We start from the raw sequence: 19,691 nt of genomic DNA, 5'->3' as shown, positions 1-19,691 counted from the left end.
CCGTTACCTGCACGAGCGTCATCTGCGAGCCGAGCGCCAAGAGGATCTTCTCGGTCTTGGTGGGGTACGGGTTGTCACGGTGCTTGTAGAGCCACTGCTTCAGGGGCCGCGCCATGTCTTGCAGGGCCTGCCGCTTGTGCCTCACCTTCCCGCCGTTCTGCCTGGCCCTGAGCATCGGGGGAGGGGGAGGGGGGAGGGGGAGGAGGGGGAGGCCCGGGTGAGCGGCGCCGCCCGGCCGCTGTCCCCGGGGCCCCGGGGCCCCCCGCGCCTGGACGCCTGGGCGCCGTAGGCCGCGCGGCCCGCTCTCGGGGGCGTCGGGCTCCGAGGGACGCGCCCGCCCCGCGCCCGCCAGCGGAGGTGAGGCAGGGACGGAGCCGCACTAACGCGCATCTCGCTTTGAAATGGCCTGCTTGCCGCCAGGGGCACGTGGCGGCAAGGACACTGTCTTGAAAGGCGGGAGAGCTTGGCCAGCGGCCAGCGCCTAGAGCTGGAGGGGACCGGACGGTTGTTAAGCGACCTGAGGGAAAATGGTATTTAGGCTCCGGATCTCGCAGCGGGGCCGGCCCTTCTCCTCCGCGCCCGCGCCCGCGCCCGCCCTAGGGATGGGCCCGGTCAGGGTGCTGCCAGCTCTCGGACGTTCCTGTGGGGAGCTCACGCCTGCCTCTCCTGCCTCTCGGGAGCTTCCCGAGCTCAACCACTGGACGGCGGGAATAGAGCAAGGGATGCTGGCGGTCCTGCCGCCCCCGCTCTTTCCCACGGAGCTATTTTCTTTGATCCTCTGGACAAAGGGGAAATTCTCCACGCAAGTGTTTGTGGAGGAAGGACGCAGAACCTTAACCCCCCCCCCCCCCACACACACACCACCCCAGGGGCCTTTTCCCGACTGAAGGGAGACTTTAAAAGGTATGGAAAGCTCGGTCCCTGAGCAAAAAGCACGTTCAAAAAGGGAGGGAAGAGGCTGAAGCAGCGCGGAGCCCTAGGAGGCTTCGGCGCTGCGCTCCCCGGCGGCTCCGGGAGGTGTCGCCGCGCGCCGCGCCCTGCGGCTCCGGGACGGTCGCGCGCCTGCGCCGCAGCTTCCAGGACTTTCGCCTCCTGAAACACTTTGAAGTGCAACTCAACGCGAAAGGACTGGTAGTGACATTTCCACGAAACCTAATCTCTATTTCACTAACCAGCAACGCCGCAGAGCAAGCAGCTGATGCAATCTTTCAGGTGGAGACGGCCAGGACGGCCGCCCCTCTCCCGCGGGGCGCTCGGGGAGCCGCCGCGACGCCTCGGCAGCCGGAGGGAGCTGCCGGCCCACCCGCGAGTTCCCGCTCCGCAGCGGCCCCTCACCCCACCAAGCCGAAACCCGGCGCGGCAGGCCGGCCGCCTCCACCCCCACCCCCCCCCCCCCGCCCGGGCTCGCAGCGGGCCCCGCCGAGCCGCGCGCGCCCGCGCCCGCGCCCAGGGCGCCCCGCGCATTGGCGACCTTGCCAACACCTTCGAGGCAGCTCCGAGGCCCCGTCGCGACAGAAGATGGGGAAGGCCACGGGGCCGGCCTGACCCGGGACGCCCTGACCGCTTGGCCCTGCCCTGTTCCTTGGCATCGCGCTCAGCCCCCTCTGCCTAGCTCTCAGCCGCGTCTGCACCCGTGGGCCGGAGCGGGGCAGGCAGCCCCCACCCTGAGATGCAGGTATCGGGGGCCCGAGGGGCCGTCCCAGGTGTTCTCACTTTCCAACAAGCCTCTTGTGAGCTGTCCTGATGAGCTGATTCCCCTATATTTCGAGAAACTAATGCTCGAGACCAGGGGCGGAGACCTTCCCTCCCGGGGACTCTGGGTCTCTAACCCAGGGGCCTGGCTGCCACTTGCACGCCCCGCGCCGCTCACCGCTCCCACTGTCCCGGCTGCAGGCGGGCGGGGGTCCCGGGAGGGTGCGCGTACCCAGTCCTCCGGTGTCTCAGGCCGAGGTTGTCCTTGAGGGGCGGGCCGTCCGGAATGCCCACCTCGGGGCGGGCGTGGGCACTGTCCAGGACGCCACCATAGGGCCGGCTGCCCCGTTCCCGCTCCGCAGCACCGCGGTCCTCAAAAAGCACGGCGCCGCTGAGCTTGTTGAAGACGATGGTGTTCATGGTGCGCGCTGGCAGGGGCGCGCCGCGCGGCCGCAGCGCCTCGAGGCCTGGCCGCCGGGAGCTCCGCAGGGCTCGGGTTCTAGACGAAGAAGATGCATCACGTTACTCGCTCAGTGCTCACGGCCCAACGCGTCCCGAGCCCCGGGCTTGGCCGAGGCTCTGGGCCCGGGAGCCGAGGGGAGGAGCGGGGCTGCGGCACCTGGACACGGGAATCCTTGCTCTCCCCACCTGGCTACACCGCTAACCCGCCAGCCTCCCTTCCCCCCCCAACCCTGCTCGCTGGGGGGACAGGTCCCTACCCTCCTTCTGGCCCCCCGACATCGAGTTCCCAAGGAACCTCAACCAGGAATAATTTACCTGCGTTGGCAAAGGAAAGTAATTCCTAAACGAGTTCTTTTCTTGGTTTTAATCTGGAAGAACTGCAATCGGGTTAGCGGAGCCCGAGAGGCGCGGGGAGGGGGGTGTTGGTTCTTCAGGCACACGGAAGTCTAAAGCATCGCGGAGCTCCCACTCGGGTTAGAAGGAGGGATTGGAAGGAAGGGAAATTTGGGGATAATGTGAACAACTACATCTGCAAGTCCCGGTTAATGAGTCCCAGGCCACACTGGGATTCCGGGGATTTTCATGTTTTCTAGATCCTGGATGGTTTGGCTGAAACCCCTGCGTTCTAATTCTGGCTAAGGTCCCTGGGGGTAGGGGTGAGGGCAGGGAAAGTCAGCTCACTCCAGAGCTAGAAAGTTAAGTGGCGTCAGAGGCAAATGCACCACTTTGTGTCCCTCCCCCCCTCCCCCCCCCCCCCCCCCCCGCAGTCCTCCTACCACCACCACCCCCACCCCCGCCCGCTCCAGGACGCGCAGGGTCCCGGCGGGTCAAAGGCGCCGGAGACCCGGGCCTCCCGGAACCCGCTGTCAGTGCGGTCCTCTTCCTCAGCGCGGGTGTGAGCCTGGAGCTCGGAGCCCCTCCTCACTCGCCCCTCTCTGGAGCCTCGGGGAACCATTTCAGAGGTTGCATAGGTGTCAGGAGCGGAAGGAGGCATAGCGGTCCGCGCACCACCGAGCCTGCGGCTTCCATCCTTGGAAAAAGCTTGCAGCTCACCTCCGGGGTCGCGGCGGCCCCGAGCCTCTGGCCGCAGAGCGCCGGCCTCAGGTTCAAGCGCGCGCCGCGGCGGAGCAGTGGAGTTACCGCCCCCATCCCCCCGCCTCGCGCCTCGGGGTAGCTCCTGTTTCTCCCCAGCCGCCTCCGCACTGCTGCCAGCGCCCCCTCACCCCGCCCCGCCCGGGCCGGGGCAGCCACCCCAACACCGCCAGATCTTCTGCCTCGCAGAGCGCCCACACTCGCCAACGCCCCCTAACCCCGCCCTCCCGCCGCCACAGCAGCGGCCACGCGCGACACTGAGGACCGTGACCACAAAGATTGAGAGACGGCTACCGTCAGGATTGCTGGGGAGGTGCAGCCAGCCTTCTGCGCAGTGCTCAGTGCACTATAAGGCTGAGTCCTCCCGCGCAGGCAGGTACGTGTCTGGAGTGTGCCCACAGCCTCGGCGAAAAGTGTCCAAGCAAATTTCCGTGCTTGCAGCCCCTGTTCTAAGGTCAGGACTAGCCTTGGTGGTGGTGGTGGTGGTTTTTTGTTTTTTTTTTTTAAATCAGTGCGCGTAGTGCTTTGCGTTCACGCTGAGATGTTTGTCCAACACACCCTTTCCCACTCCGACTGTGTCTCTCCGCCCCGTGGTCCCATGGTCAACGGCGAGTTTTTCCAGGCGACTCCGCCGTGAGGTTTGCCACCCCGGACCTTTTCCTGGCTGTCCCAAGCCCACGCAGAGGTCGCAGCCACAGACACCCGGCGCAGTCTGGGTCTGCAGGCTGCAGGCGAGTTGGGAGGGGGCTGCAAGGGTCCGAGAGCCGGGTCCGGAAGCGAGGGGTTCGGGGCGTGGGGCGTGGGAAGCGCAGCTGCCGGCCCTCACCCGGCGCCCAAGCGCAGTCCCCAGCGCCCCTTTCTGCTCCTGCACCCCCCACTTCCCCTTGCCCTGCCTCGCTCCAAACTGTCGCTTGGGGAGCTCCCTGCGTGTGGAACTACCGCACCCGACGCCCGCGAACAACTGTAAAGCCGCGCAGGAGCGGCCACCCCGGGGCGCGGACCTCGAAGCGGGGTGGGGGCAGGGCGGGGAGAGCCGAGGGCAGGAGGCAGAGGGAACGCGCCCCCCCCCCCCCGGAGCCAGGGCGAGCCGCGCGTCCCCCGGCGCCGAGCACGACGCGCGACCCGAGGGCTGTACCTGTGGCGGTGCGGCCGGCGGCCGGCGGCAGGGCGGCTGGCTCTCCCGCGTCGAGGCTAGGCGCGCTCCCATCCCCGCCGCATGTTCTCGGCGCGGGCTCCAGCGCGCTCACCGCAGCCACCGCCGTCCTCTCGGCTTTATTTACGCAGACGGGCGCGCGCGGCCCGGGCACAGGAATACCGAGGCCTTCTCATGTTTCTTGACTGCGCGGCCCAGCCGGCGAACATCCTGCGGGCGCGGTATCCACGTTCCCGGGCCGGCGAGAGGAAGCCTCAGCACCCTCCCGGCCGCGGGGACTGCCGTTAACCTCGCAGACGAGCCGCCGCTGTAGGCGCCGCCGGGGAGGCCCCCCCGGCCCCCCTCCCCCCCCGCTCGCCGGGTCCTCCCCAGCGGGGCCCGGCTCTCAGATCCACCGGCCCCGCAGGCGCAGAGCAAAAGGGGCTATTTCCTTCACGCTTAGGGGAGAAATTGGAGAAGCCGCAAGTAGCGCTCGGCTCGGGCTCCGGGAGCCGAGAGACTGCGGTGCAAATCCCGCGTCTTAGCTGGCCCGAGAGCCGGAAATTTAGCCACGCGCGGCCAGCAGGAGAGTGCGCTGCGATGCGCCCTTCATTTGCTTCGCGATTAGCGGGAGAGAAGTTAGAGCTCAGGTTTGTGCCTCTAACGTGCGAGCATATCACGGGAGGTGCTTGCGCCCCGGGAGCTTCTTTTCTGGTGTCACCGGGCTTCTGAGGTCCGGGTTGTCTCGGATCCAGGCGCACGTCCCGCGTCCGAGGCCAGGGCTGGAGAGGCTGCGCTCGCCGTAGACACAGGGGTGGAGGGAGGCAAGGCTGGGGCGAGGCGAGCCCAGGTGCCCAGCCCACGGTGACCCAGGTAGAAAGAGAGGGCGAGCCCAGGGCCAGGGACCTGCATGGAGGAAAGGGCATGGAACTTGGAAGAATCCCGAGCTGGGACACAGTGCAAGGAGTCAGAATGCCTCTCAGATTCCCTTATTGACGATAGTTCTCTTCCCACCATCACCCTAAATATAAGAGTAGCGAAAGCTGTAATTTGGGTGCAACGGTGAAGCTCAGAGCTTCTGGCAGCCTTGAATATCCTCCAGGCGCCGAGCACGAAGCCGCCCGCGTACTCGCCGCGGGCCTTGCCGCCGCAGCGACACCTTCATCTTTTTGTAAGAGCGAAAGTAGATTTTCCCAAACCTGAAAGTTATGACATCATTATTCTTTTCTCCTTAAAGGTGGCTGGTCAGCTCTGGGGCAGAGGCCCACCTAAGCATCTTCCTTTTATGGCCCTGGAAGTGGTTAAATATATCTATATATTAAAGCTACTATTTCCAAGACTAATCACACCTTCGAATTTTCCATTATGTTATCTCCCAAAATACGCGATGGCAAACCCGGCAGTGGCACAATCTAAAGCAGAACAGGACGAAGGTTTAAGTTTTTGCGCGTTAGGCAGATAAATATTATCATTTGAGCACATTCCCCCCTGTCCTTGTTTTCCCTTCATGTATAATTTGAGGTTGGAACGTTAGCATTTTGTCATTGGCGCCGCACTTGACTTGCTGAAGTGTGAATTCAATATACACATCGGTCTACAGAACTCGCTGTGGGATTTAAAGTCCCATCATAAAATTTCAGCCACAGACTTGCAGCGAATAAGTTTCACAACAATTGATAAATTGATAATTCACAGGAAGAAAGAGAGGGATTCTCTCCTATGGCTCTATGATGGTGGTCACCAGTCATTATAATGAAATCAGCTGTAAAACGCCCCTCTGACATCTATTTTGGTCAGCTGTGCTGTGTAAAGCAACAAGCATGTACTTGGTTGCTTGTAATTTCATTGTACAGTACTGAGTTAGGGAGTAGTATATACTGCATTTTGTTGTTTTAGTCTTAACTGCATTTACACAATTTTAAAATGCACTTAGAGGACTTTCATCTTAGATATATTTACGTATAAGATTTGTTTTCTTAAAATGTGATATAAAATATACAGCAAAATAATCTTTGTGTGAAACATTTTTTATTTGGTATAGGAATAAATATACACACCTTTGTCTTAAGTCACTGAAAAAGTATTGCAGAATTATTTTAGATTATAGTTTAGTAATTAGAATCCATTTTAAAATGAAAAAAAAAACAGTGAAGGGTTGGTTTTTAAATGAAATCATATGGAGGATCCCTCCATAATATACAAATGGGCATGTGTTGTCTGATAGACCAAAATTTTTATTTTTGCAAGTTTCATCCTCTGTGCAAGAATAAAGTTTCTTCTTTATTTTAACCCACAGTTCAGACACAGTTATCATTATATTAAATTCCACCTCTTCTGAAGATGAATTTTACTGAGCTGCTAATGCTATGTTGTAATCTCAGCATATGAAATGCTGCATTATAATCCTCAGAAGCAAACCTTCAAGTTTTAGAAAACATATCAGAAGACCTAAGAGAATATGTAGTTTGTGGGAGATGGCCATGTGCAGGTGAAAGAAAAAACAGCTTAGGCCAGAAGTCAGAAAATTTGAGTCCTAATCTTAATTTTGGTTAGTTTGATCTTGGTTTAGCCTGAACTTACTAAAGCATAAAAGATGAAGATATTAAGTTTTCCACAAATTTGCCATATGCTATTATTAAGATTTTTTTTTTAATGTGAAAGCAATATATTACTACTGCTAAAGCTAGAAAAATGTTAAGTAACAACATTTGGCAGAAATCTTCATTCATTCTGTTAGACCTAGAGTGTCATTATAAACATAAGCAATTTTCACTTTCTAATAAAAAAAAAGCCTTCATTTTAAGCATTTTGGTATTTTACCAAGGAGCCTGACAGTTCAGAACAAATATTGATTAAAGTTTTTGAAAATAAGGATTGCTTTTAAACTCTCTTTTTCTAGTTATTACTTATAGGCAATGATATAAATTACAAAGCCAGGGAATGACTGTCACTTCCCGTCCAAATGTTATAAAATAGTAAATTTATGAACAAATAGCAGGTTCACCTCACACTTGGCCAGTGTGACTTGTAGGGATACATGTCGAAGTGCATAAGGAAAACAGCGAAGCCCATAGTGAAAGCCACAGCTGCAGAAACGTGGTGGGTGAGCCAGCAGAAATGGGAGCCTCCAAATTTCTCACAAGGCATTTTTTGCTTTGTTTATGATTTAATTTTAATTGCATAAATAATGCAGGATAAATTCTCTCTGAGAGGGCCTTCTCCATAAATTCACTCACAGCCAAGGAACAGAGTACAAGTGAAAGTTCCTCGTCAGCCAGCTCCACCCAGTCACGTTCCTGGGTAGCAACCACCAAGAGGTGGCCACTGCTGATTTGATGTGCAGCCTTTGGCTCCTTCTTCTCTGGGTTCACATACATGAATGCAAGCAAATCATCATAGTTTCGCTTTCTGACCTTTTGAAATAAATGAGACCATAACTTATGCCCTTATATAAACGTACACAGACACACAGAATTAAACTAAAACTCGCTTTTTCATTTGATTTCATAGAGAACTTTCATATTAGGACATATACATGTAATTCCGTATTTTTAAGTCTTACATGATGCTCCATAATCCATTTAGTCATTCTACATCATCATTTCTGCCTTTTCAATTCTCACTATAATAAACATTAAACACCTTTGTTGGACTATTTCTGCACAAGTGTAAGCATGTTTCTAGGAATAGCTATACAGATGTGGAATTCCTGGGTTGAAGGAGACATGATTTAAAAATTTTGATAGATATTTCCTAATTTCCCTCCAATCTATGCCCCTAAAGTCCCCGTTTGCTGATGTGCTACATAGCATTTCATATATTTGGACATCATAATGTTTGCCAGTCTGATGCGTAAAATAGTGTCTTATTGTGTGAGAAGATTTTCATTTGTTTATAAGCCATTTGTATTTCTTAATTAAAGAAACTTGCTTAGAATTTTATTAGATGCCTTGTTAATTTTATAAAGATCCTTTATAAATCATTTTTCCATGATATATATGTTTTATATAGTGCAAATATGTTACCTGGTCTGACATCTGCCTTTTGCCTATTTTGATTTTGCCTTATAGGGGGTTTAAAGGTGAATATAGGTCAATAGGTCTGCATTTTCCTTTATGAATTCTTGGTTTTGTGTCTTCCTTACAATTTTGTGTCTGTATTTTGTGTTTTTATTTTCTTCTAATGGTTTTAAAAAATTATTTTCACTTGGAAAATAATCCTCTTTAATCTTTAAAGAATTAAATCCTCTTGGAATTAATCTGTATATGTTGTGAGGTGGAAATCTAACTTGATTCTTTTCTCTTCTTCAGTTGAATAGCTAGTTATTCCTGTGGTGTCCCTTAAAGAGTTTTCCCCCACTGATTTGAAATTCCTTTTCTGGTGTACATGGCGAATTCCTTTCCAATGTAGATTGGTCTAAGAGATGTTGCAAAACACCCAAAAGGCTGTAATAAATTTAATCTTCAAAATTTTAAAACCATCTTGCGCTCCAAAGACTTCCAATATTATTCTGTTTCTAATTTCAGAGCATGTCAAGTATCGAAATAGTAATATGCATGGCCTGGTTATGGTTCTAATTTAGAAGGCTAATTCAACACTGTTCTAGGACGAAGCTGCCTTTTATTTTGTCGTGTCCTGCTCGAAGCAGGAGAGCAGTTTCGGGCAGCCATAGTCTCCAGAGTAGAGGACGGCTGTACAGAGCTTTTCAAATGCATCACATAACCAAGTGGTAACTGACCACCAGCAATATAAGGTTATTTGTAAAAGTGATGAGTCCCTGCCATCCATCATTTGAAAAAGTAAAATGCATCTTTTTTTTTTCTTGCTCAATACTTAATGGAATGTGAATTACTTTTTTTTTTTTTTTCACAAAGCAACCAGTCAATATGAGAACCTTCAATCTGCTTGCATATTAGTCAAATTCACTCTGGACAAACATGCAAATATTTTGTTGCCAACACTCCTCAAAACGTTAGCTACATAAAAAGTACAGAAATACAAATAATGAACAGTCAGTAGAGCTGAGATCCAGGTGGGTTAATGTTCTTTTTCTACTTCCCAGAGCTTGAGACAGGGCCTGAAGTAACCGTGAAGCACTAACACTTCATCTTTTCGTTTCATTCCAAAATATCTTCGGTAGCCACCAATAATCACAGAGTCTCTACTCCATTATACACATGAAAATATACTATATTGTGGAATCTTGAGGTGAAATCTGGAGAACGTTTTGTCCTCAAAATGTGCATTGAAATACAAGAATTTCTCCCAGGAGACTATTCTATCTTGAAAATCAATTTGCTTGCACATCAAAACGTGGCCATTTAAATATAGTGAAGACTTTTGATCACCAGCTAGTATGACTCTATGTTTGGAACCAAATGGACTTCAGGTACTCAATAGAGTTTTAAGATGTAATTACTCTATGTACTTCATGCTGTATCAAGCTTTTGGCTGACCCCACCACCCCATCCATCCTCCCTGCTTTCATTTTTATTCTGTTTTCATGTATGTGTGGTTTATTTGAATAAATTCACCAAAGGAATGCGTGTGAGCAAAAGTGATGTATTCAACTTTTGCTTAATCTGCTTAAAAAGAAATTGCTTGTCTTCTTTAACTCTTCCCTGTTACCAAGGGCTGGAACACGGATGTGACAGTGACCCACATCTATTGATCAGATAACAACTCAAAGAACAGCAGAGAGTCACAAGATGAAAGGAACCTGGGGCTTTGAATGGACCACATGGATGAGAGCTTCCGGGCTTGGGCTCAGATAACTCTTTCTGGGAATGGCTGGACAGTAAATGTGTGAGGTTTTGTGGGTCATAAGTTCCCCGTTCAACTCTGCCACTGCAGTGTGAAAGCAGCTGTAGATAACGCTTGAGTATGAATGAGTCAAGGAATGAGTGTTGCTGTGTTGCTGTAAAACTATTTAATGGACACCGAGGATTGAGCTTTATGTAATTTTCATGTGCAACACAATATACTTCCCTTGACTTTTTTTTTTCCCAGTCATTTAAATATGTACAAACTGTTCTTACCTCAGGAACAGAAACAGACAGCAGGCTAGATTTGACGGGAGGTTGTGTTTGCTGGCCCCCCGCACCTGGGCTATTCAGCTCTGGACTCTTATGAGGGACCAATAGACTTCCCCTTCTTGAAGTCACAGTACTTTGGGGTTTCTTGACAAAGGGAACTTAGCCTATATGCTCCATAATGCACACCTGTACAAAGTTACCACCAGCGGGCTTAAGCAAAGCACTTTTAGATGACTGGAGGCTTTCCCAAACAGAGGGAACTCAAAAGATGTCAAGAAAGCATGCTTTCTCCCCTCTCCTCCTGAGAATGTGTTAAATATGTTTAGAGAATCAGCCTAATTATTTTCACAATATTTTTAATGCTGTTCTTTTTGTATTTTAACCCCCTTAAAAAAAAAGTATTGACATACCTTTAGACACGGTATTGTTTGGGTTTTGATGCTTATGTTTTTTTTTAAGTCATGGAAAAATGGTGATTAATTTATAAGGATTACTGTTTTCTAGCTCACTTCCTCCTGCCTCTCCCCCAAACCCCACAAAATTCAAACTATTTTTTCCATTGTTTTCTTTTAAAATAATCAACAGTAAACATTTATGGGACACCTGCATGCAAAATCCTGTGCCAAGAACTGCATTGAATTTGATTTAAAAGACATGATCCTTGCCTAGCTTAGAAACTTGTTAAGAAAGCCCCAGAAAACAAACATACCTCATCTAAAATGTTCTAAGGTGTCTGATATAAAGATTGCTTGAATCCAGTAAATCTGTAAATCATCTGTAGAAATTGCATGAGGGAGCATAAAGACGATAGAAGGGCCATTTTATGTGTCTGCTAAAAATTTTGTAACCATATTACCAACATCCTTCCCGAAAACATGCAAAAAGATCATTATTTCAGAAATTTGAGCCTGATTGAAAAACAGCATTTTCACCTCTTACATCAGACTTTTTCAAGTTTTATGCCAAAAACCTCTGGGTTTCAAGAGAGATTTTTAGGGCTTCCATTGGAAAAAAGAAAAAAAAAAAAACCAGCAAGAGTAAACACAGGAGTTGTTAGCTCATCTTTCCTGGTCCAGGCCTTCCTGAAACCTGCCTCTGGTCCTCCACCTTTACACTCTTTTGGAAAACTCTTGAAGGGAGAGGGGGTTTGGAAGAGACGAGTTTTGAGAATAAACTTGTCATATGTGGCAGTGAGGTAATTCTTGAGAGAGAAGCCTCTACCTCTCTCCTAAGACCAATTCTTGCCCAAGTGTCTCGGCTCCAGACTACCCCGGCAGGCAACTTATTGGGGTGGAGTGGTGGGGTGGAGCAGTTGGGCCTTCACCTAGAACTATACAGTGATCCTAAGTAATTAGCTATCTGTTTGTTTTGATATTCATTGATCTTTGCTAAGTGTGCTTTGATGTTGTCAGCTACTACAAATCCTGTTTTAGAAGGGAGTGTGGGCTATACAAGAAAGGGAAAAGGAAAAAAGGTGTTTATGCCAATGAATTGTGCAATTTAAATAGCCCAAAGTCTAGGATAAGAGAAGCCCTGTAATATCCAAATATCACAATTTTTTTTTCTTGGACCTGCAGTAGCGGTCAGCTCAAGACAGAATGTCCTAATGATGCTCTTCTGGACTCTTATAAATGGGGACATAGTTATGGAATAAAAAAATTTACATCATATGCACATGGCACTTACTACATGCCCATGTACCATCGTAGGCACTTAACTCATGTCATTCTCACAGCCATCCTTTGGGGTAAGCACCTATTAGTGCCCATTTTGTAGAAGAGGACGCCTAGGCCTAGAATTGCCCTAAGTCACGGGTTGATCACTGGTGGAGCTAGGATTTGAATGCGGTCAGGCAGGTGCCAGAGCTCATTTGCTGAATCACCTAATTCTGACTAACCTCCTCTCTGAAGGTACGCTGGAAGGGTAGAGAGAAAGAACGTTACTTGACTGCATCATTGTAGGCACAGCTAAATACGTGGTTGCACACCTTTTGGCTCCTCATGCAGCAGCAGGAAATTTGACACCAGTGTGTTTGCTTTCCTTTCTGTATGTGACCTTGGTGGGGAGCAGATAGACTCTCAGTGTCACCCAGAATGTGATGACTTCCCACAGCTCCGACATCATTGCAAAAGGCTATACTTCCTGTTAAATTTCATGTGTGTGTTCACACTCAAAAGCTAATAACTGCTGACTCTTCTGTGGGTTCTCTCAATCTGGAGAACATCCTTCCTACCAGGCGGTGAAGTGGTTCAGCAATGAAAAACAACATACTTTGGAACACCCCCAGCGATCTGGAAATGTTGCTCTGTTATAGGAATAGACACAGCATGATTGTAAGTGGCATATCCCAAGTGGGGTGAAAACCAGTCGTTTGACTGAGAGGCCTAAAGAGATGATAGTGGCTCCTACGACTTCATGAATTTCTTGCTGTTTTGTCTTGTTTTGTTTTGTTTTGTCTTGTTTTTGTTTGGGATAGCTTCTAGGCCTCCCTCTAATATTCGTGTAGTCCAAGGCAAAAGTACAAATGGACGCCTACACACCATATGTCTAAATATTTAAAAGTTACAAATCAAGCTAAAAACACTGTTAAATAAAATATGTCACATCCCTCTACCTTGACAACTATACTATCATGATGAAAAATCAAAAACTATTTAAAGTTATGATTTTTCTTTGAAAAATATTGAAGACAAGTTGGTTTAATTGTTACTGCACATGTCTGGATGTTTTGTTGTTGGACTAGCAATGTTAAATGAGTAATAAAATGAAAGAGACACAATTTGTAATTTATTATGTATTTATTTAGTTAAATTTATTTTTCTTGTCTTCATTTCAGTAAAGATCACTGTGTTATTATGATCGATATGCTCTCATAACTTGTGTTCTGAAGGAATTCAAATAAAAAGTAATTCTACTAAAAGTGTCCAAGATATATTGAATATATGAAATAAGTGAATATATTTTCATCAAGAATGTACATTAAAGCAAATATAGAAAATTTTAGGTTTAAAGTTATTTTAATATAGTTTATATATTTTTAATATATATTGTTATGAAGTGCTATTTCATTCTAAAACACATTATATGTAACATTCAAATAGAAAAGAAAAATTAATAATTAATGAATATAGGATTTTAAATAAAGCTGAAATTTTATTTAATATTTTGGAAAATTAATTTAGAATATTCCATATAAATAAAATTATCTGTTCATGCTAGTGTTCAAGGCATAGCTGGTTGTCAGTGTAAAGTATTGATATCTGATTTCATGAATGACAGTCTAGATCTACACACTTATCAATCTTTAAGTGTTATAAATTGTTTAATATTGCAAAATGTTCTGTCACTGCCAGGTGCAACCACTGCAAAGATTTGCTAAACATTGAATATCTTGTATTGGAGAAGCAAGAAAGCGATGCCAGGCACTTCTGGAAAACAAATATTATATGAAGCAAGGCTAGATTGCATTCAGAGGATTTGCTGAGTTGATTAACTTATCTTTTCTCTCTGCTCTTGAAAGAAATGCTCACCTCTAATGTTCTTGGCAGGATAACCAAAACCTTTCCAATATTTGGAAGTGATTACCTTTTATCCTCAGGTTATACAACAAACAATGTGTAGAAGAATTCCTATGGGCCCTGAATGGTATTGGTCACAACAGCAGATTTTTTGGTTTAAAGTCATTCTAATGAGTGCTAAGTCCTATACAACAGAGGCACTGTGTGCTCTTTAATATAGTTACCTGCACACATGTGTGTGATGTAGGTCCTTTCAAAGAAAGGTTCAAGGCAGTGGCCCCTTGTCTGGGTCTAAGGGTGATACTGGTTGTTTTGAGTGCTTTTAAATTTTTTGCATTTATTTACGTACTGATTAACTGACTTCTAAAAAATTTATTAAACTTGGGTTCTCTGATGAATCAAAATGAAATCACACTTACTGAATAATTCCCATGAGTTTATCCTCTGATGAGCCTACAATGATTAATGCATGTGACAACACCTGAAGTGACAGAAAGGAGTGTCATTTTTAACAGGGCAACATACATTTTTAAGAGGGGCAATTATTACAGAGCCGTTCTTAGGAAACAATATTTTCACTGAGGGTCAGGGGATTATACACTTGAGCGAAGTCAGCTTTGCAAATTATTTCCCTTAAGATGAATGAGGAGACAGCTGATTATGGGCACTGCATATGGCTACTACCACTTACCAGCCTTATTCACAGGCAATCATGAGCTCCACAAAATGCTTTTTATTTCCTTCAACACCATGTTTTTCAACATGTAGCTTGTGAACTGCCTTAAGCAGGCGTACTTGTTAAAAATGCACATTCCAGATCCCAACTATACATGCTAAAAGTCAGGTTTCCTGGGCTTAGGCCCTATGGCAATGCTAACACAGATGTTTCTCAAACCATACTTAGGGAAAAAATTGATTTAGGGCAGTGGCGCTTAAGCTTTTTAAATTATACACCCTGATTAGTAAAAAATATTTTGGGCAGACGTCTCTAATATATAATCATGTATTTGTAAATAGTCTATGTGCACTATTGTCCTATTATATCATGTTAATTCTAAAACACACAAAAAATTTTTTTAAAAGTCAAAGGTAAGTAATATTTTTAAAATATCTTTTTCTCTCAGTGAAACAAAAATATTTTTTGCTTCCAGCAAAATATAATTGTTAATAAGTAAATATATATTAATATGATCAACAGGTTTTAGTGAAAGTTTTATAATTTGAATTGCTTCATAATTAAAAAAATCTTGGCTTAATAATAATTTAAAAGTTGGGGCTCAAGTTCAGGTTAATTAGAGACTTGTTTTTCATGTCATCTCAAAAAAAGATACTTCAAGACAAGACAGATTCACACAGAATAGGTCAATTTCAGACCGCATTTACCATTTGTTTTCGGCCCACCCACAATTAAAAGAAGAGTTTGCTTAAAATTATGCTTACAAGTCTTTGGGGATCCCTGGGTGGCTCAGCGGTTTAGCACCGGCCTAGGGTGTGATCCTGGAGTCCCAGGATCGAGTCCTACATCAGGCTTCCTGCATGGAGCTTGCTTCTCCCTTTGCTTGTGTCTCTGTCTCTCTCTGTGTCTCTCATGAATAAATAAATAAAATCTTTTTAAAAAAATTATGCTTACAAGTCTTCCTTGATATCAATCAGTTCTTATAAATTAATCACATGTTGCATTTTTATTTTCAACAACTGACTTTAATAATTCGCTTAAACTCTTTGAGAAATTTTAAAAAAGATGTGAAAATTTCTGTTTTCAAGTTTTTAAAGTGTGATTGGAGTTTCAATAGGCAATACAAGTCATTTTAAGGAGCAAAATCACACAATGGTGGGTACACTTGTAAATCATGAGTGTCTTTTGGAAAACAGTTACTTTCTCAATTATTGTTAAATGTCATCTTTACCTGAAGGGGGCAGATGAAGAGTGTTTTATGCTTTTTGTTCTTAAATAACAGCTAAGGTAGATTCCATTGAAAGTCATATCCTCAAGAAGATAAACAAATGACCATGGCTTTTAAAGCTGAAGTTTCAGAGTTGTAAAGGAAATGGTAAAAATGATGAGGCTGCCAAGAAGTGAGCATAAGCTAGATATTGGGAGACTTGTGTTTTATGTCCACTGCTTTCATTTGTATCCCATAAAAAAGGAGCAGTCATCGATGCTAATTGCTGACATTGCCAATTCACTGTGGGAAGGGTATGGAGGCCTCTGGGATAATTGGGTGCGTAGTGGAATTCTTTACTGTGAGGGAGAATAGTAACAATAGCAAGAGCTCATAATTATGGAACCCTTAGGTGCTAGGCACTGTTCAGGGTTTTATATGAATCACTTCATTTCTTACTCACACAATGTCCTGGCACAGTCCTAGAATCAGGTTTTTCTGGATGAGGAATCTGAGTTCAAGGTCATATAGCTACTAAATAATGGAGCCAGGAGTCTGGCATGTTAGGGATTTCATTTGTGGATCTGGGGATTTAAAATGCAGGCCTGGCCCTGGACCTACGATTATGACTCAACTCTGACTTCCCAGTAAGATGGAGGAGGTACTAGAGGGTGCCTGGGGGGCTGAATGCTACACACTCAGGAAACCGACCAATCTCCTGCGGAAGGTGCCCTCTGCAATCTTAAATCTGCAAATAGAGCAGAGGCTAAAATAGCTGATCTTGTCAGCTGATCTTGTGGAGCATTGATTTCCTGAAGACTACAGCCTTCTTGGCAGGATTTCCCCGGTTGTTTTGGATCTCATTTACTTCAGAATGTGTTTCTTTAATTTCTGTGACATATAGAGATGCAATATTAGTGGCTGGGGCAATTTCTTGCCCCATTATAAATATTAGTTTATGTTTTCTTGGAGGGCTTCCTCTGATTGAGTCAATACTTAAGCATCCATTCTATTCCAGGCATTGTGCTTGATTCTTGAGATACAGTGGTTTCAAAAATCTGTCCCTTGCCCTCAGTCTAGACAGAAAGAGGTAAGTGGGTAGGTAGTTAATATAGCACGTTGAGATTGTTTTTAGGGCTAAAACAGCTGTGCAGAGACTTGGAAAGACAGAAAGCTTCCCAAAGGGATGATTTGAAGATAGCTAGGTGGAGAGGTACGGGCTGCAGAGACTTCATTCACGTGTGTATCATCATACTTCAAAATAGGTATCATGTGCTTCCTATCTCTTTCCTCACTTCTGTCATTGCCCAAAACCCTCTTCACAGATTTCCTTTCATTGTTCTTCTGTTTTTAATTCCTTTCTTCCTTTAAAACAGAATCACTTTCTTATGTTCAGAAGATATATTATTAGCAATAAACAAAAGGAGATGAGCAAATCTTCACCAATAGTCCTTACCGAAGATTAAGAGTTCTCCGTTTAAAGTCATTGAAAATTATTGCAGTAATCAGTGTGAGGTACCAGAGAGGTCTAAAATTCTAAGGGCATTAAATCATGGGCACTCCCACCCTCAGTGTTTAATTCTTATAGTTTTTAAACCACACACACACACACACACACACACACACACACACAATCTTATTGTTACAAACACTGCTACCTTGAGAAAGCTAGAAAATAAGATAAGCAAAAATTAAGAAAAGAAAAGCACTATATTCCCACCATTGGAGATTATCTTTAATATCTTTTTGATTTGCTTTCAGATACTTTTTATATATGGATGTATTCTTATAAAAACGAAATGATTGCAAAGCAAGTTGTTTTGTATCTTGGTTTTCTAATGATCTTTCCCTTTGTGAGTCAAAATTTTAATCTTATCTAATAGTCTATCTTGAATCAGATTTTCTCAATTATCTTCATAATACCATTTAGAGCTAGTAGGTCCTACTTGTTGAACCTAGCTTTTATGGCTCTTGGTTTTCTTATATTCTAGCATCATCCTTAATTTTTTCCCCCATTGTACACTGACTTGTTGAACAGATCCGACCAAGGACCCCAACAGAATGATTCGTCTTGGTTTTGTCTGGGCGTCTTCTGGTGCTATCATTGAACTTCCCCCATCCACACTATTTTCTTATGCTGAAAGTTTGGTTTAAACTTCTGCTCAGGTTATGTTAAACATTTTGGCTAGAATATGCCACAGGTGACAGTTTGTGTTTTTTTGTGTGTCACATCAGGGACATAATGTTTGATGGCTCCACCATTCAGGGGGCTAAATTTGAGCACTGGATTCGGGTGTTGAAAATCTGGTCGCTTTGTGAACGTACACTTATGTTTTTCTCCTGTGACTAGAAAGAAATCTTTGTAGTATTGCTTTGGCACTTTATAACAGTTAGATTCCCCATAAAACATGAACTTAATGCTTTTTAACACTACTTGACAACCCTTGCCTAGGTCAATAATTTCATTAGGGATCAACAATGATTAAAATCTAATTCAATCCTTCCTTTTCTCTTAGTAGGTAATACTTTTCTATGAAATAACACTTTCTTTCATCAAGTGGTGTTGTTTTGTTTTGTTTTGTTTTGTTTTGGTTACTCTGTAATATAGTCTAACTGGGGCAGCAAAATAAATGTTTAATATTCCCCATTAGATACATGTTTTCAAAGGAAAAAACTTACTTAATAACTGCCTCAAATGGTGACATCTGGTGAGGAGGGCTTCTTTTTTCAGTATCATTCTCTATTCATGGATTTTCACTGATTCAATCAATGTTCCTATATCCTTGAAACATTTCTGGTCTAAAAAGTTTTAAGTTGAGTAATTCAGTATCAGTTGTTTTACACTGAAGTGCTACTTAAGAGAAACAGATACAGCCAATTCTACAATTTTATGAATATTTTGAAAAAATGAGATTGACAAGATGGTGAAAATCCCTTTCATTACACATGACGAGCCACCTGGCTCAGAGTATGCCCTTCCCCGGTTGCAGTGTGTGAAGTTCAGTCTGTCAGCCTCACAAGATGAAAATGAATTTACTCTTGGAAAAATGGATTTACAAGGCTGAAAGGGAGGCACCATTTCACTAACTGTTCACTTGTACCATAGGCAAGATAAGATGTCTCTATTTAGAGAATTTTTCTTTTTTATTTCACAATGCAGATATGGAACTTCAGATTTTTTCTTACCCATTTTAAAAAATGAGTTGATAAACAGCTGACTACTGGCTTAGTGGTGCAGCTCATCACATAGCACATACATTGGAAAGAGGTATATATTTATTTGCTTGTTATTCTGTCTTCTAAAGTGAAGTCAAACCAAGAAGAACATGAAAATGACAAATGTGTGTGAGCAGGTATATATAAGCATGCATACATGCATGCATTCACAGAAAGATGTATTATTGAATTGTAATGTTACTGAATGTCTTGACCTCAGCACTGAAAGTCTCGTGTCTGGGTAAACACTCCAGTCCCAGGCAAAAAGGGATGGTTGGCCACCCTAAAGTTACCAGATAGAAACCACATGGGATTCAGCAACAGATCTCTGATCAGTCTTCCTGTTCTTGACTCAGACATTTAATAAGGCCTTTAATTCAGACATGAGTTAATATGTCAAACTGGCAGGAAAATAACTTATTAAGTACATAAGAATATGAATTCAAGTAAGTATGAGGAATGCACTAAAAGTCTTTAAAACTGCCAGTATGAAAAGGATCAAGAATTGTACTCCCTATTTTTTCTTCAGAAGAGGTAATATAGCTGCCAGTATTTCTGAATATTCCAGCCAAAGCTTGGAAAATAGCATGGCGGAAGGTACGAGGTACTTGAGTTGATTTTCACGATGGAATTTTATTTATACAGAGACCATTCATTGACT

At 45.1% G+C, this 19,691-nt stretch overlaps 1 protein-coding gene and 1 long non-coding RNA gene across 7 annotated transcripts in view; one reads left to right on the top strand and one right to left on the bottom strand.

Moving 5' to 3' along the window:
* LOC119870089 (homeobox protein Mohawk) overlaps window positions 1-2,879 on the bottom strand; it is a 67,075-nt gene extending 64,196 nt beyond the window's left edge. For 2 of the 6 annotated variants that reach the window (XM_038529950.1, XM_038529952.1), the window contains exons 1-3: window positions 2,470-2,879; window positions 1,871-2,191; window positions 8-167 (exon numbers count right to left, since the gene is read on the bottom strand). In XM_038529950.1, the coding sequence (XP_038385878.1) occupies window positions 8-167; window positions 1,871-2,112 (402 nt within the window). In that variant the 5' untranslated portion in view covers window positions 2,113-2,191; window positions 2,470-2,879. The remainder of the gene's footprint in view (window positions 1-7; window positions 168-1,870; window positions 2,192-2,469) is intronic. The other 4 variants (XM_038529953.1, XM_038529954.1, XM_038529949.1 and 1 more) reach the window with 3 other exon arrangements.
* Window positions 2,880-2,963: 84 nt separating this feature from the next.
* The window catches only part of LOC119876057, a 47,934-nt gene continuing 31,206 nt past the window's right edge, over window positions 2,964-19,691 (top strand). Inside the window, exon 1 of the long non-coding RNA XR_005355247.1 lies at window positions 2,964-3,622. This is a non-coding gene — a long non-coding RNA (uncharacterized LOC119876057). The remainder of the gene's footprint in view (window positions 3,623-19,691) is intronic.

Source organism: Canis lupus, chromosome 2, assembly GCF_011100685.1.
Source record: "Canis lupus familiaris isolate Mischka breed German Shepherd chromosome 2, alternate assembly UU_Cfam_GSD_1.0, whole genome shotgun sequence".
Lineage (NCBI taxonomy): Eukaryota > Metazoa > Chordata > Mammalia > Carnivora > Canidae > Canis > Canis lupus.
The sequence above is the reverse complement of the archived record's forward strand: the minus strand, read 5'-3'. Positions and strand labels throughout refer to the sequence as shown.